This window comes from Rattus norvegicus, chromosome 13 (genome assembly GCF_021556685.1).
Source record: "Rattus norvegicus strain SHRSP/BbbUtx chromosome 13, alternate assembly SHRSP_T2T, whole genome shotgun sequence".
NCBI lineage: Eukaryota > Metazoa > Chordata > Mammalia > Rodentia > Muridae > Rattus > Rattus norvegicus.
Window position 1 is genome coordinate 22,002,737 of NC_141546.1, and position 18,690 is coordinate 22,021,426.

Sequence of the window (18,690 nt, forward strand, 5' to 3'; positions counted from 1 at the left end):
ACAAGATGTAAGACAGTAAGCAACGTAAAGACCGAGGATTTGCTTTTCCTTATAGTTCCAGAGATGGGTCTGTCTATCATGGCAAGGGCTATAGAGTTGTGGGGCAGTGGAGTCAGTCATGGCAGCCAGCAAGAGCTTGAGGCCATTGACTACCACACTGCAACCAGCCTGGAAACAGAGAATGAATGCTGCTGCTCAACTTACCTTCTCCTTTTTAAAGGAAACAGTCCCAGGAGCTCAGGTGAGACTTTCCACCTTGATTAGCTTAATTTAGAAAATCCCTCCCAGACTTTCCCAGAGGCTTCTTTTTACAGTGATTGTTAATCCCCTCTGGCTCAGTTAGGATCAAGCATCACAAACGTGGATACCTTGAATCATATTTACTGTCTTTATTGGGTTGGTTTATTATTTGAAATTTGTATACATGTACTTTGGTCAAACTCCCTCTCAACCTCTTGTGGCTCCTAAACACTACTGGGTCGAGCGACATGCTGCCACTTTCCCAGGAAAGTGCTATGAGGATGGCGCACAAGCTCCTCAGACTGGATGGCCCCTCTGCTGCTCCCAGACTTCTCCCTCGCTAGGGATACAAACTCCACGAGTGCCACAAACAAGCCAGCTCTGTCTTTACAGGCTTCCTAGATCTCTCCCTCATTTTGACTGGAACATATGTATAAATCAGAGAAGCAGAAAGTCGATGTCAGCCCTTCCTTTCAAAGGACCAGGCCCCTTTATGTGAGTGTGCATTCCACTCCTTCACTTAAAATACACAATTCATTGAGCCAAACACATATCAACACAAAGTAATTACTAGTCTGCTTTGCCAACACGAGTACTTGTACCTTTGCTCGGGTCCACAGCTGAGTGAGAAATGGCCAACCTGCAAACACAATCAGTCCAGCTGTCAACATGTAGCGGTAGAAAAAACTGAGCACCTGGTGAGAGATTACAAAGAAAATGAAGAATAAAGTCACTTAATACCAGAAACATAAAAACGCAAGACAGCTGGTTAGACACTTACCAGTACTTCAATGCCCAGGGTAAAGACAAGCAAGTAGGCGACAAAACGGCTCAGAGGAAAAGCCAATAGTGACTCAACCAGGGCTTGAATAACTTCACGTCTGTTTAAGGAGACGATTTACAAAATGATTACTTATACTTTGCAATAGCATATTAATATTAGCAATATAATGCAAAATTAAAACTGCACAAGGTCCCAAATCCCAGATGTTTCCATTCATAAATTATTTAAAATTAAGATAAATGGTAGCAAGGTTTTAACGTCTTTGCTTACTTTTATTTGTGGAAATCTGTATTTTAGGATAAATGATGGCAAGCATTTACTTAGTTTTATAAAATAAATAACAGTAAATAACTTTTGTATGACCTTAGTTTAAACAAAAGTACATGTACTACAAATAAATCAAAAAATAAAATAAAATGAACCCAAATGTATGCAAACTGAAAAAAAAAATACTGAAACTCATTGGGATAAGCTTATGTCTACCACTAAACTACACCCAAAGCCTTCATAAAGTCTTAATTGAACTTACTGACTTTTACTTCTTTGCAGTACTGAGGACTGAACCTAAGGCTCTAATATGCCAGACATCCAGTCTGACACTAAGTTAAAGTCCCATCCTTTTCATTTAAGCTTTATGTCATCATTCAGGCTGGCCTCAAAATGCCAGTGTTTGTGCCTTAGCCTCCTGAGGAGATGGGATTATAGACATGCACCACTACCCCCAGTTTAATTGCACTTTTTAACTGAGTCAAATAACCTTTTCCAAACCCAATTTAAGATGTCATTAATTGTACACTAATTGTAATTGAGAATTTATAACCACCCAAAATGTATTACATACTTGAGTACGTTTTGCATTTCATCAAGAAAAAAAACTTTAGCATTTGTAGAGCATTAAGTAGGTAATTGTAAAAGGCCAGTGTCATTTGGTTTATGACCTTTTTCTCGCTGAAAACAATGACTGTAGAATAAAATTATACCACACTGTTAAGTAGCCACCTAGGAAAGAAAGGTTAGTACCACAAGGAGAGTATTTCTTTTGTTTTCAACTGTGAATTAGTAAAGAGGCACAAAAGATTAAATGAAGTCATTTTTGGAGGACTTTTATTCTAGAAAAACTGAGTTAAAATATTTAATATTGATTTATTGTGTGAAATTGTGTGGGGGTGCATTCCACAGTATGTATCCACAGTAGAAGTTGGAGAACAATCTGCAGGAATCTGTTCATTCCTTTTACCACATGGGACCCAAGTGCCCTTGACTGTTGACCTGTGGAGCCCTCTAGCCAGCTTAAAAACTCATACACATACTATCTTAATGATTAGGCTATTTAATCATTCGGAAGGGGTTCTACAGTAAAACAGACTGGCTAGAAAACTTAGAGAATTCTGAAACCAGAGAAATGATGTCAGAAAAACACAAATGAGCTAACTAAGCAAAGCAGCAACCTTACTCCTTTCAGACGGTGAAATCACTCCATGTTCTTTGCTCAGTTTGAAGCATTGCATATTTTATTTTTTATATTTCAGTATGTCGATATTTTTAAGACATATTTTTAGAAGGTAGAAATAGTCAAAGCTATCAACGAATGTTAGAATAAAAACATGCAGTGTCAGGGCACACATGCTAGCAAGTATTTTTATTTTATTTTATTTTTTGTTTTCTTGGTTTTGGGTTTTTTTTGGCAGCCCTTCCCTATAGAGACCAGACCTAGAAATGCAGATCCTCCTGTCTCTGCCTCGTGAATCAGCTTGAAATCTGACTGAGTGTCTTCCTTTCCAGGCTGACTGTCATAGTGCGAAGCCACTTTTAGGCCATGCTGAGGAAGTGCATAAAGGCAGAAGCACAGTCCATTGAATAGAGCAGGGTTCCTATCAGCACACATTAATAGATTCGGGATAATCACAAAGTTTCATTTATTTTATGGCGAAGAAGGAGAAGCATATAGAAACACATACATCTTCTAAAACATGAAGAAACTAAACTATGAGATGACAAAACAAATGCAAGATGTAAGGAAATCATGACACAGTACAGTAATATTTATTATCTTATTTTATTCTATATTTTTGCTTGAAAAACACCCAAAGAAAGGGGCTGGGTGACTGCTTCCTCAAGTAAAAATGGTAACACAAAAGGGATGTTTAATATGCAGCATTCTGCAGTCGTAAATGAAATGAGAGTGTTTGGACCGCGCAGAGTATTACAGCCATCTTTTAGGATTTAGGCTATAAAATCCAGTGCATTTTGCATACAGGATTAACTGCCAGTGAAGTAGAAACAAGGCAGAAAGGCAAGCTACTTACTCTTTTAGAACTGCATACCATATTGGCACCGGCAGCAAGCAATACACATAGTAAGTCCAGGGACAGGCTTGGATCATCAGGAAGCATGCTACTAAGACACCAGCAGCTATGAAGCTACAGGGCAGAAGATGGTGTGGCTTCTGAAATGAGATATAACATGCAAACACATTCAAACCCATGCTGATTGATAGTTTTTAGGAAAAATATCATTTTTTTTTCTGTTTCTACAACTAGATGATTACTCAAATTTCTTTTAAAATGAAAAATCTGTCATTGTCTTAGCATGTCAGGAAAGAAATTAGTGATCCTAAAATAGTTATTAGGCAATTCTCAGCTGCAGACTGAGAAGGGTCCTAAAGTTGATTTGTGAATAACTCATTGAGAACTCTGAACATAGTTCTACTAAGAAACAATTTTTAAAATAAATCTTGACTGTCTTCTGTGTCTAGCTCACAAGGGCCTATTTACCACACAATAAAATAGTCTTTATCTGGAACAGTTTCTGCCTAGTCAAAGCTCTAACCTGTCATGCTGCCCACTCCCCTCTCCTATTGCTTAAACACAGCTGATTTCTTCAGCCATATCTACTCTTCTCAACCACTTGCTGAATAAGGAATTCCCTACATGTTTGTCACCAGTGCTAGCTTCACTGATTACCAAGGCTTCTTGATGCTCTGGGCCAGGTGGAAGTGTAAGGGTCAGGGACATCATTCCACAACTAGAAAAAGGGTACCTTTTAGGGGATTCTATAGTGCTAACAAATAGAGTTCTGGGTTCTGAAGCAGAGGTAACAAAATGGTACAAAGTACACTAAGCGCCTTCAGAAAATGTTAAGAGAACAAAGGAAGTGTACAGTGGGGGAGGGGCTGCTCTTTTGTCTCCACTTCATGTTTTCTGTTTACTCAACCTGTTAGCCAAGGATAAATGCAGCAGGAATTAAGAACCACTTTCTGGAAATACACAAAATTAGGAAATATATACATTTCCCAACATCCTTTTTTATGTTTTTCTCCAATGTGTAAAATATTATGAAGTTGGAATCAAGGATAAGTTAGTATATGGCTGTAAACAGAGGCTGAAGCATAGCACTGTAAATAAGAACCTGAAGTTCAAGTTCATCAACTGGCTGTGATATTGTGATGGGTGATTTGTTGTCAACTTTCACATCCAGGAAGAGGAAAATAATTAAGGAACTGCTTCCATCAGACTGACCTCTGAACAAGTCTGAGCAGCATTTTCTTGATTAATAAATAATGTGGGAGAAAGCAGTCTAAAGCACAAAGCTTTCCTTAGACAAAGTTGTGCCTATCCATAATATGGGTACAATAAAAGTATACATACTTATCAGTGTTGGTAATAAAAATCAGATTACATGGATATTATTGCTGCTCAATAAATGATAAGCTATTAATTTTATTTTTTATTCTTCTTTGCATTAATCTCAACAATTATAGAATCTCTCAATCAATAGCACAAGAAATAAAGATAATAGAGGTCCCATAGAAAAATGATGGGAGTATAGAAAGCCAAATTTAAATAAGTGGAGACAGACAAGAGCTCTAAAGTGGAAATGGGCTATGTCTGCAATTGACTGTAAGACATGAGAACTCATTTACTCTATTATGAAAATAATGAAATAAAAAGAAACGAAAGGTATGAGTATCTAAAAATAACTACATATTCTGGAGTTGATACAATATGGTAGAATGTGGGGAGCACTTCTGGAGTTAGCTTTGACTGACTTCTTGCTTGTGGTTAATTATGAATGAGTCTGCCGACATCTGTCTTTGTTTTTAATTAAGCCAAGCATTATACCCTGACAAGTTCCTCTGCTTATGTTTACATCCTTGAGTCTATCCTAGCCTGAAAAAAATCCTCCTTCATCAAACATACTGTGTACCACAAATGTGCCATATAAGGATTTGTGGTCATTGTTTATTTTCTGGGAATTGGTCATGCTTGTGTTGCTCGTCTTTAAAAGGCACTGAGAAAGGGTAGACCAGGAGGGGAATAAAATCTGGAGTATAAAATGAATACAAAATTTATAAAAAAAAGTAAAGGAAATAAGAGACAAAGAGTGGAGCAGGGACTGAAGGCAAGGTCATCTAGAGACTGTCCCACCTGGGGATCTATCCCATATGCAGCCACCAAACCCAGACACTATTACTGATGCCACAAAGCCCTTGCTGACAGGAGCCTGATATAGCTGTCTACTGAGAGGCTCTGTTAGAGCCTGACCAATACAGATGTAGATGCTTGCAGCCAACCATCGGACTAAGCATGGGGACCCCAATAGAGGAGTTAGGGGAAGGACTAAAAGAGCTGAAGGGGTTTGCAACTTCACAGGAAGAACAACAATATAAACCAACTAGACCCTTCCCCACCCCCCCAGAGCTCCCAGGAACTAAACCACCATCCAAAGAGTACACATGGAGGGACCCATGGTTCCAGCTGCATATGTAGCAGAGGATGTCTTTATCTGGCATCAATGGGAGGGGAGGCCCTTGGTCCTGTTGAAGGCTTGATGCCCCAGAATAAGGGAATGCTAGGACGGTGAGGCAGAACTGTGTGGTTGGATTGGGGAGCACCCTCATAGAAGCAGTAGGGTGGGTGAGACAGGGAGCTCCAGAGGGGAAACAGGGAAGGGGGATAACATTTGAAATGAAAATAAATAAAATAACCAATAAAAATTTAAAAAGAAAAAAAAGACACAGAGAAAATACATGTGCTTGCTGGCATGGTATTAACTAGAGTCCTCCCATATCTGTCTCCTGCATCTTCTTTCTGCCTTTGCATACTCACACCCCCAGGCATGACTCCTATGTTGACTGACATATGTTGGCTCTGGCAGTAAAATTATCTAAGCCTCAATCTTTCTTCCATATTATGAGGGTCATAACTAACAAAGTTGCAGTAAGGTGAAACCTAACTGAACAACATTCACAAAGCATCCAGGGGAGGGTATATTTGAACACGATGGAGATCAGTAAAGATTACTTACCACCCAGCATAGAAGTATAGCTTCCCAACTCTACCTTTGCCTGTACCATTCAATTTGTTTGAATTTTCCCCCTCACTCAATTAAACAGTGACTTACACTATCAAATTAATAAACAAAAGAACGATCAACTGGAAAGTCTTGACATGTTAACAAAAATATATCCTTTTTTTCAATATTCTACACAGCAAAAGGAAAGAGCAATGTTTGGCACAGCGGCTCAGATCTCAGGCCCGCCCGCCCACCTTGGCTGGCAGACTGTTACTAAGTTAGTTAACTTCCCTCAGCTCAGTCTCATAAACAGAAGTTGAAATGCACAAAGAAGGCAGTATACATTTCAAGAACACCATACAATTCCTAGATATATTTCTCCACTACCAAAACAGTCATTTCTGTGTATTTCTGTAATATGCAGCAAATAATTCCCATTACAACCAACTTCAAATACATTGAAATAATTATAATTACTTGGAAGAAATTATTTAAGATGCATAGAAAGAACTGTAAAAAATTGAAATTAAGCAATAATGTTCTTCCCTATATTATAGACAAATAAAATGATAAAGGTTACCGCAGAAATGTTTATAGACTATTATTATTTAAAATATACTAGCAGAATACTTCCTTTTTAGAGGATTTGGACACAGTAATAGTCATTATAAGAGAATAAAGCAAAGGGAATGGAGGGAGGGTATCCTGCCTGGGAACTGATAGTGAGCAATACACTGTAAGACAGAAAGAAAGTGTTCTGATGCAATAAAACCATGTATGTACTGCTACATTATCTGTTTGGAGCAGCGATTTTCCCCTGTGGGTCACAGTGCCTCTGAAGGTTCAAATCATACTTTCATAAGACCATCAGAAAATAGATATATTTATGATTCATAACAGTATGAAAATTAGTCATAAGGTAGCTACAGGAATAATTTTATGGTTGAGGTCATTACATGGGGAACAGTACCAGTCTGCAATCCCACCAACAATGGAGGAGTGTTCCTTTTTCTCCACATCATTGCCAGCATCTACTGTCACCTGAGATTTTTATCTTTGCCATTCTGACTCGTGTGAGGTGGAATCTCAGGGTTGTTTTCATTTGTCTAACTTCTTGAGTTCTTTGTATATTTTGGATATAAGCCCTCTATCAGATGTAGGATTAGTAAAGATCTTTTCCCAATCTGTTGTTTGTCCTAATGACAGTGTCCTGTACCTTATAGAAGCTTTGCAGTTTTATGAGGTCCCATTTGTCAATTCTTGATCTTAGAGCATAAGCCATTGGTGTTTTGTTCAGGAAATTTTTTCCAGTGCCCATGTGTTCCAGATGCTTCCCTAGTTTTTCTTCTATTAGTTTGAGTGTGTCTGGTTTGATGTGGAGGTCCTTGATCCACTTGGACTTAAGCTTTGTACAGGGTGATAAGCATGGATCGATCTGCATTCTTCTACATGCTGACCTCCAGTTGAACCAGCACCATTTGCTGAAAATGCTCTTTTTTCCACTGGATGGTTTTAGCTCCCTTGTTAATATCAAGTGTCCATAGGTATGTGGGTTCATTTCTGGTCTTCGATTCTATTCCATTGATCTACCTGCCTGTCTCTGTACCAATACCATACAGTTTTTAATCACTATTGCTCTGTAATACTGCTTGAGGTCAGGGATGGTGATTCCCCCAGAAGTTCTTTTATTGTTGAGAATATTTTTCATTATCCTGAGTTTTTTGTTATTCTAAATGAATTTGCAAATTGCTCTTTGTAAATCTATGAAGAATTGAGTTGGAATTTTGATGGGGTTGCTTGAATCTGTAGATTGTTTTTGGCAAAATGAGCATTGTTACAACATTAATCCTGCCAATCCATGAGCTTTGGAGGCCTTTCCATCTTCTGAGATCTTCAATTTTTTTCTTCAGAGACTTGAAGTTCATGTCATACAGATCTTTCACTTGCTTGGTTAGAGTCACACCAATATATTTTATATTATTTGTGACTATTGTGTCATTTCCTTAATTTCTTTCTCAGCCTGTTTATCATTTCAGTAGAGGAAGGCTACTGATTTGAATTAATTTTATATCCAGCCACTTTGCTGAAGTTGTTTATCAGATTTAGGAGTTCTCTAGTGGAATTTTTGGGGTCACTTAAGTATACTAGCATATCATCTGCAAATGGTGCTATTTTGATTTCTTCCTTTCCAATTTATATCCCTTTGACCTCTTTTTGTTATCTGATTGCTCTGGCTAGGACTTGGAGTACTATATTGAACACGTAGGGCAGCCTTGTCTAGACCCTGATTTTAGTGAGATTGCTCCAAATTTCTCACCAGTTAGTTTTATGTTGGCTACTGGTTTGCTGTACATTGCTTTGACTATGTTAAGGTATGGGCCTTGAATTCCTGATCTTCCCAGGACTTTTAACATGAAGAGGTATTGAATTTTGTCAAATGCTTTTTCAGCATTTAATGAGATCATCATGTGGTTTTCTTTGAGTTTGTTTATATAGTGGATTACCTCGGTATATTTCTGTATATTGAACCATCCCTACATCTCTGGAATGAAGCCTACTTGATTATGATGGATAATCATTTTGATGTGTTCTTGGATTCAGTTTGCGAGAATTTTCTTAAATATTTTTGCATCGATATTCGTAAGGGAAACTGGTCTAAAGTTTTCTTTCTTCGTTGTGTCTTCATATGGTTTAGATATAAGCATAATTGTGGCTTCATAGAAGGAATTGTGTAGTGTTCCTTCTGTTTCTATATTGTGGAATAGTTTGGAGAATATTGGTATTGCATGTGTATGTGTGTATCTACTTGCATAAATTTTTGTGTCATGTGTAATGAGATGCCTAGGAAGGCCAGAGGACATCAGATTCCCTGGACCTGGAGTTACAGGCCATTGTGAACCACCTGATACAGGCTCTAAGAGCTCAGCTCAGAACTTCCACAGGAGCAGCAAGCACTCCCAGCCTCCGAGCTGCCTCTCCAGGCTTGAAATAGTTTTCTAATAACCTATTCGAGAAGTATGTGCAATACTTACATTGGATAGTTATTTAAAAAACAGAAACATTATCATTAAGATTACAGAAGAACTTAAATTATTTATATGCATTTCTTTGTGCTTCTCTTAAGTTACAGAGCCACTGTTATCAATGTATCCTCTTAGCCACTGAAAACAACAGACACACCAGAAAATACAGGAAAAGGAAAGACAAAACACAACAGTTCACTTGGTCTTACACCTTCCATATCCTATGAACTCACTGTACATGATTGATTCAGGTTCTAAAGACTGTAGTCCTGGTAACTCATATGGTATCATCTGAATCTTTGTTACATCTGAACTTACCTTCCCTTCCCTCCTAGTGCCTCGTGGGATATCAGAATGAGACTTGATGATTAACAAGGAAGCATACGATGTCCATCCCACAAACCCAACTGCAACACTGATACCCAGAAACAGTCTGTCGTAAGTGTGATAATAGGACAATCCTCTCAGGGCCAGATCAATCAGCTCCTCACAGAGGGACACCTATGGGAACGAAGCATATACAGAACATGTACAGTGAAATAGCAGAAGCCAAGCTTCTCCAACCAAGGAACTGGCATTCCATACAACAGACCATGGCAGCAGAGCAAGTGAGAAGCTGTACATGGGAGGCTTAGGAACAGACTGCAACTGTGAGGGCTTCTTGCAAATCATGAGAAAGTCTCAGAATAAAAAAGACTCCTTAATTTGGGAAGATAGAGCCTTCTAATGGAAATGATCTATGTTCTATGACATATTTTAAAGTAACTCATTATGTCAAAATGGTCCTCAGATGACACACACAGGAAATGAACATATATTCCAAATAACAGATATGCCCATATCTATACATATGTAAGCATGTGAGCATATAAATTATATTTTACTTTCATATCACATTATGCAAATCTACTATAAAATGTCACCAAAATAACAATGTTAGAGGAGAAGAATAGGTTAGTGAGTTAGAGATGTAGTTCAGTGATACAGTGCTAGCCTAGTGTAGGAAATGCTCTGGGTCAAATACTACCAAAAAAAATGTCTAGGATTTAAAAGCATAATTAAAAATTATAAATGCAGACTAATAATTATAGGTAAAGATTATAGGTAACCTTTTAAAATAGAAGTAGAATTTTTAGTAGGCAAGGTGATACATGTATGTAATCCCAACTGCTTCCGAGGCTGTGCAAACCTGACACTAGCCTGGGTGACTGAGCAATTCTATTTAAAAAAAAAAAAAAAGTAAACAAATTAATAAATTAAATAAATAAAATAGGGTTGGGGATGCAGATCACTAAGAGAGTGTTTAATTAGCATGTACAGGACCCTATGCCCAATCCCCTGGAATGGAAACATAACACTATGCAATGCAAAGCAATGTAATACAGAAAACCAGTGAGGTAGAGGTGCTTAGAGTCAAAGCTTTAGCATGAATGTGGCCACATAAGTGGCAAATGTGGTACTCTACACCCTCACAAGAGGCTGATTAGGGACTCAAAATTTGTTTTTTCATTAAAAAAAAAAAGGCAACACAGTTCCTTTCTTAAGCAATGCTAGAATACTGTACCCACGGGAAGTAAGGAGGAGTATGTCTGAGGCTAACAGTCCTCCTCAAGGAACCCGCAGCCTGCCTGATGTGCTCCCAGGTAGAGTTCACCGGACTCTGGTCCCTAGTGACTAGGTACTTACTACGTCATCAAATTTTTCTTGTTTTATGTAAGATCTTGCTTTTCTTAAAATGTCCAGCTGTTGAGAATCAGAGAGCAACCTACAAAAGAAAAGGAAAGAATAGGTTTAATGTTTCCTAACTTGGTTTCTTGCATTTCTTGCTAAATAAAGGCAGTTAAAAAACACTGAGAAAACAGAAAACAAAACCAAGTAAAAATAAAAAGAGAGGAAACATTCAGTTAAACTTTATTGTGGCTGGATATTTGATGGTCTCTAAGAAGAGATTATGGTTAAACTTCATTTTCTTCAACCCAGATTGATTTTTATTTTCAATTTTTTTTTCCCTTTGGTAGTGCTAGGAATCAAACACAAAACCTTAGACATGGTAGTTACATGTCCCGCTGATGAGCTATACCCCAATCCCTGACACAAAGCTTCAAACACCATCTACATCTATGAAATCTATATAAACCATCATTCTAAAGAGACTTAAGGCCATGGAAAGAAACTGTGGAAAAAGTCAAGATAAGCATTAGACCCTGATTTCCATCTCTAAGACTTCCTGTGTGTGCTGGACATGAAGACTGGGCATCAGGTTGACACATGAGTTCACTTTTTATGCCTCACCCAAACAGGGTCTAGGAATCTACATTAGAGACGTGCTCTGGCTGAGTTTAACCAATGCTGGGAGCTAATGAGCTAGCTGAACCTATTCATTTTCACGCTACAATGTGTTCAGAAAATACTAAAAAAATCAAAACTTTGTAAACCCAAAGGCATTACTAACATTATAGAAAAAAAGGAAATATCAGAACAATCAACTTCATGATATGAATAAGAATGTATAAATGCAAATTTGACTATATACTGCTTAATTAAGCTTGCACTCCTAAAGTGAATCTCCTCACATCTAACAATGCATACAAAGTTACTGAAGGCTATTGAAGTGATATATGACAATACTGTGAAAATTACATTATGTCACTTGTCTTCTTTCTGACCGGTGGTTCCCCACCTCTGATGAGACTTAAGTAAATCTTTGTAACCTGAGGTGGGATGGCCTGAAATTCATTTATTTGAGACTCTTCTCTAGAAAATGAGCATAATTCCAAATCCTGTGATTAAAAAAAAAAAAAAAAGCAAAAATTCATGAACCAGAGAAGACTACCTAGAAACTTTCTTGCATTCTACAAGAAACACTGCTTAAGAATCTACAAAGAAATCAACAAGTTAGTCACCAGAGAATCAAATAACCCTATTAAAAAATGGGTTACAGAGGTAAACAAAGAATTCTCAGCTGAGGAGAATGGCTGAGAAGAACCTAAAGAATGTTCAACATCCTTAGTCATCAGGGAAATGCAAATCAAATCAACTGTGAGATTCCACCTCACACCAGTCAGAATGGCTAAGATCAAAAAACTCAGGTGACAAGAGATGCTGGCGAGGATGTGGAGAAAGAGGAACACTACTCCATTGTTGGTAGTATTGTAAGCTAGTACAACCACTCTGGAAATCAGTCTGGAGGTTCCTCAGAAAATTGGACATTGTACTACCTGAGGACCCAGCTATACCTCACTTGGGCATATACCCAAAAGATGCTTCAACATATAACAAAGGCAAATGCTCCACTATGTTCATAGCAGCCTTATTTATAATAGCCAGAAGCTGGAAAGAACCCAGATGCCCTTCAACAGAGGAATGGATACAGAAAATGTGGTATATTTACACAATGGAGTACTACTCAGCTATCAAAAACAATGACTTCATGAAATTCATAGGCAAATGGATGGAATTAGAAAATATCATCCTGGGGATTGGGGATTTAGCTCAGTGGTAGAGCGCTTGCCTAGGAAGTGCAAGGCCCTGGGTTCGGTTCCCAGCTCCGAAAAAAAAGAACCAAAAAAAAAAAAAAAGAAAAGAAAAAAAGAAAATATCATCCTGAGTGAGATTAACTCACTCACAAAAGAACACACATGGTATGCACTCCCTGATAAGTATTATTAGCTCAAAAACTCGGATTACCCCAAGATACTACCCAGAGACCACATGAAGTTCAACAAGTAGGATGACCAAAGTGCGGATGCTCCAGTCCTTCTTAGAAGGGGAAACAAAAATATTCATAGGAGGAGATATGGAGACAAAGTTTGGAGCAGAGACTGAAAAAATGGCCATTCAGAGCCTGCCCCACTAGGGATCCAGTCCATATACATATAGCCATCAAACAAGACAATATTGCTGATGCCAAGAAGTGTATGCTGACAGGAACCTGATATAGCTGTCTCCTGAGAGGTTCTGCCAGAGCATGACAAATACAGAGGCCAATGCTCACAGCCATCCATTGAACTGAGAATGGGATCCCTATTGGAGGAATTAGAGAAAGGATTGAAGGAGTTGAAGGGTTTTGCAACTCCATAAGAACACAGTGCCAACCAACCAGAGTTCCCAGGGACTAAACCACCATCCAAGAGTACACATGGACTAACCCATAGCTCCAGCAGAGGTTGGCCTTGTTGAGCACCAATGTGAAGAGAAGCCCTTTGTCCTGCCAAGGCTGGACCCCCAGTATAGGGGAATGTCAGGGTGGGGAGGCAGGAAGGGGTAGGTGGCTGGGTGGGGGAACACCCTCATACAAGAAGTGGGAGGGAGAATGGGATAGGGGATAGCATTTGAAAAGTAAATAAAAAAACTATCCAATTAACAAAAAAGAATCTGTGTTGAGAGGCTGGAGACGTGATTCAGTGGTTAAGAGCACTTACTACTCCTCAGAGGACCCAAGTTCAGTTCTCAGCATCCAGGTCCTGTGGCTCTCAATTGCCTGTAACTGCAATTCTGGACATCCAATGCCTTTGGATACACACACACACACACACACACACACACACACACACACACACACGATTAAAACAAACTGAAAAGAAAAACAACCTGCTCTAATTTTTAGGTCTCCCAGCTCTTTCAAACAAGGAGAACCCAATCAAGGGCTATCGTGTTTCTGATTGTGGGAGAACCCATCTCCCATGCCCACCCTCCAGAATACTTACTTAGATTTGTAAAGGAAAGGTGTCAAGAGGCAGAAATACAAAGAAAGTGAAAAAGTTACTTCAAAATATTGGTTTGGTCCCTTTGTCTATCACTAAACACTTGGAATGTTTTCCTAGAAGCTTTAGAAATTGAATTACTGAGCCAAGGGCACCAACATTTTTGTTGAGGGTTGTATCTAAACTGCCAAATTTAAAAAAAAAAAAAAAAAAAGCCTTATAATAGTTGACCTCCTCTTCCTTGCTCTGACAAATTCTGGTCTTCATGAATTTTCACCACATTCTCCAACTTCTTTGTAATTATTACGGCTTCCTTAATCTACTAACCTACTACTTTGTTAACTCTACTTAATTAATTCTACCTAATCTACTACTTAATGTACAGTTCTACGCTCCACAGACTACTTCTATTATTTTTAATTCCTCAGAATCCCAGACATACATACATATAGACAGACATACATAGGCATGAGTGCACATGCGCACAGGAGCAAGTGCGCACACACACATGCACACACACCGTTTTCCATTTGTCATCTATCTTGCATTCACATCTGAGTTCTTGTCCATAAAGATCTTTATGCTTTCCAAATCAAATCTTTATGACCCATTCCAAATCTCTCCTCACACCATTAGCACTTTACTGTGGGTTAATAATCAGTTTATTCCCATTCAATTACATTTTAACTTCATGTGGGCCAAGATAATATCTTATACTTCCATTAATTTTCACAATAATACTTAGGAAAGTGCTAAGTACACAGAATGAATCAATAAATCTTAATGGATAAGATGCTATCACAGAGCCTGTTGTAGCACATGCCTATAGCTCTCAGGAGCAAAGGCAAAAGGATCTGAGATTTAGGGCCAGTTTAGGCTTCACAGCAGGTTTCAGGAAAGAATGAGCTACAGAGTGAAACTCTGGCATCTTTTTGTTTTGTTTATAAAGCTATCAAAATGCTGTAGGCCTGTACTCAGGAAGAAAATAAAAGAATGATATAGTCATATTGTCATTCTAAAAATACTTAAGATTTACAAATTAAGTAAGAAGATAAGAATTACAGAGGAAAGAGAAAACCAGTTTGAAGGAGAAGCATTTACAGCTCACCACAGTACCTCAGGGACACTCAGGTAAGGAACAATAGCTGGCGATAACAACATATGTTTAGTCATCCAGCAGTTGTGGAGATCTGTGCCATGGCTTATCTGGCTGGTCAGCATAACAGGATTTAGAATCCCCTAAGACAGCAGTTCTCAACTTGTGGGTAATCACCCCTTTGCAGGTCTCATATCAGATATCCTGCATGTCAGACATCTACATTATGATTTATAACAGTCGCAAAATGACAGTTATGAAGTAGCCTGGAAATAACTTTACAGTTGGGGTCATCACAATAAGAGGAGTTATAGAAAAGGCTTGTAGCATTAGTACAGTTGGGAACCAGTGCCCTAAAACATACCCTTCTAGGGGTTTCCAGAGACATAAGGAGAAGATGATCCCTCAAAGTGAGTGGTACCTTCCAATGTATGCCAGAGACAGAAAAAGCAACGTCGCCTGCCTTTGCTTTTATTTATCAGGAACTGTGTCTACTGCTAATGTATTATCTCCCTCCCTATTCTAGGAGGAAAGAAACGTTCTTTTCCCTGCCCCTGAGTTCTGGGATGTCCATCACACCCAGAAAAAGCATGATTCTGACTAAGAATGGCAAGTTCAGGACAGGAAAATATATGCAAAAACCATCTCACTGGATGAGTCCTTATCCCGCTAGATACTTCTCTACCTGGTTAACCATCTTGCCTGAGTGTCATAATTTACTATTCTTTATCAAATTCAGTCCCAATCTAACATTCAGACCCACGAAGAATAGAGCCTTAAAAAATAGAGGCAAACTTCTGCTTCCCCTAAAGAACATATACTGACACAATCATTTTGGAAAATGAGAAAATACAATAAACAACATACACACAATGATCCAAAATTATACCATATGTGTGTATGGATGCAAACAGCATAAACAAAGCTAAACCCAGGGGAAGGTGCTGGCAATCCTGGAACCTGGCAGGCAGAAAGAGTCCTGGGTCTGAGGTTAGACTGTGCTACATGGAAGTTCCATGCCACCCTGAGCTCACAGAGCAAATAATGCGTTAAAAAAGGAAAACCCAACAATCATGTAACTGACAAAAACTACACACAATACAGATGTTCATCAGGAGTGAATACATAAGTGACCTGCAGGTTCACATCCTGTATAATGGTGAAAGACAATACGCGGCAATCAAACTCGGATGCCACGGTGGGGGGTGGGTAAGGAACTGGGACAAAGGAGAGTATCTGAGTTCTTGTACGTGAGGTTCCATGCAGGCAGCACCGGTCAGTACTACGCTGTTCTGCTTCTTCTTTTCTAACTTGACTAATTGTATCTGATCTGGTTTTGTTGCTTACAGAATGGGGTCACTTGTCTCAGTTCTGGATGAAGATGATGTTTCAAGGTATTAATTATTTTATAAGGGATATAGATATAAGCTGTATCCTTGTCTTTTCACATATTAAACTTATTTTTACAATTTTATCAGTGTTCAAGCCTGTGAGACAGAGGAAGGAAAGAGATGGAGTGACACTCTCCATGATATGCTACATGTGGAGGCTAATTCACTCAGCACAATGCGTAGAGATGTCCAGAAGCAGAGCTGGAGACCAGGCATATTTCCAGGGAGAAAGAAAAAGGAGATAATAACAGCCACCAGTGCCCAATGCCATCATTCACTCACTCACTCATTCATTCATCCATGTACTTATTTACTGCTTTTTTGCTTTATAAGACAAGAGCTTTTCTGTGGGGCCCTAACTGGCTTGGTCCTAACTCAAGAGATCCATCTGTATCTGCCTCCTGAGTTCTGAGATTAAAGGTGGAGCAGAGACTGAAGGAAAGGCCATCCAGAGACTACCCCAACTGGGGATCCATGCCATATCAAACACCAAACTCAGACACGAACGCAGATGACAAGAAGGGCCTGATACAGCTGTCTCCTGAGAGGTTCTGGCAGAGCCTGACAATACAGAGTCGGAGGCTCACAGCCAACCACTGAACCCCAGTGGAGGAGTTAGAGAAAGGACTGAAGGAGCTGAAAGGGTTTGCAACACCATAGGGAGAACAACAATACCAACCAATCAGACCTCCTAGAGCCCACTTACACCCTCTGAGAAACCTAGCCAGTTATATACTCTTATCAGCACACCCACAATTTGCGGTTTAGGGTTACAGGAACCAAAAGTAGTGAAATTGGTCTTGGGTCCTGCCTGAGTAGTGTTCCCGCTTGCTTGTCTTTTTAAGCCGCTGCCTGGAAATAAAATTTGAGAGCTTGATCAGACAATCGACTTGCTCTCTTTCTTTGAACCTCCTGTTCCCCATTCTTGTGCCCCCTCCCAAGTCTCCGCTGAATCCCCATGGGTCGAGGCAACTGGCACCCAGACATGAGACTTGGGTATGGGGATCCAACTGAACATTGCTCACCCATGGACGACCCACCCCTCTCATAGGATCACTGCTTGTCTGAGGGCAAGAGAGAAGATCCGCACTGTGATCTCCACAGCTGCCCAATGTAAGTCCAGTCCAAGTAAAGTAAGACTGAGCAACACAATCATGGGACAGGCATTGAATGAGCAGGACTTACTCTTAAAGGGTCTTAAAGAGTCCCTCAAGGCACGAGGAACTCAGGTTAGAAAAAAGGATCTTGCTAAGTTCTTCATATTCATTGATGATGTCTGTCCTTGGTTTGCCTAAGGTGGAATTATTGATGAAAATAACGTGGGCCAGAGTGAGAGGCTTTGCTGACTGAGATGAAGATATCTACCAGATATCTTGGGGCACTACTGTGCCAGATCCAGTGGGGGTAAAAGACAGTCTTTTTTGTAACTTTACAGCAAACAAAGGCTTGCAGACTGTAGGTTCCTTGCTGTGTGCTAAGTAGTGACAGCTCAGAGAGTTAGAGATTAAAGCTGCTTTTTAAAGAAAGTTATTTAGAAAGTCTTTCAGGATACTCATATTCCTTCTAACATGGGCTCTACAGGAATTTTGGGTTAATTTCCTGCTATGACTGATTAGAAAACCCTATCAGGATCGTTGTTTAACACTATTGTTTAGCTTACTTCCCTTTTTAAAACTGTTTAATCTTCATAATGGGTATGACTTTGAGTTTTATGGTTATATTATTACTCTGGGAAAGAGTACAAGATACAAGCTTTTCTGGTTACAGACTAAGGAACACAGTACTCTGGGAGAAAAACACCTTTCCTGAGCCCTTAGAGTTTGTTCAGTTTCTATTGTAATGCCAGATCCAGAACCCCAGGCCAAGTCCCAACAGGCATCTGCAAAGGTCCCTACCCTTAAAATTTACCCTTCCTTGACTAACCCCAGTCCACAGCAACCAGAGAGGCCCCTCTCCCTAGGGGATTCATTATCCCTAGAAGAAAAGGCTTGTGGCCGAGAGGAAAATGAAAGCAAATTCATTAAACATCTTGCGTTCAAAAATGCAAACCCCCATCTGTCAAGCCACCTTATGGCCCCATTATAGAGGCAAGGACATTTCGGGCTATATCAAACTCTGTGTAGGCATGGGTTCTGCTCAGAATATTGGCTTAGCCATT

The 18,690-nt window shown here is 39.3% G+C and overlaps 1 protein-coding gene across 12 annotated transcripts in view; it reads right to left on the bottom strand.

The window, feature by feature from the left end:
- Nucleotides 1–18,690, bottom strand: part of Pign (phosphatidylinositol glycan anchor biosynthesis, class N) — a 130,856-nt gene that overhangs the window by 50,722 nt on the left and 61,444 nt on the right. For all 12 annotated transcript variants that reach the window (XM_087581099.1, XM_087581095.1, XM_087581096.1 and 9 more), the window contains 5 exon segments: nucleotides 11,029–11,107; nucleotides 9,661–9,843; nucleotides 3,331–3,470; nucleotides 1,022–1,121; nucleotides 843–935 (listed from right to left, as the gene is read on the bottom strand). In XM_087581099.1, the coding sequence (XP_087437225.1) occupies nucleotides 843–935; nucleotides 1,022–1,121; nucleotides 3,331–3,470; nucleotides 9,661–9,843; nucleotides 11,029–11,107 (595 nt within the window).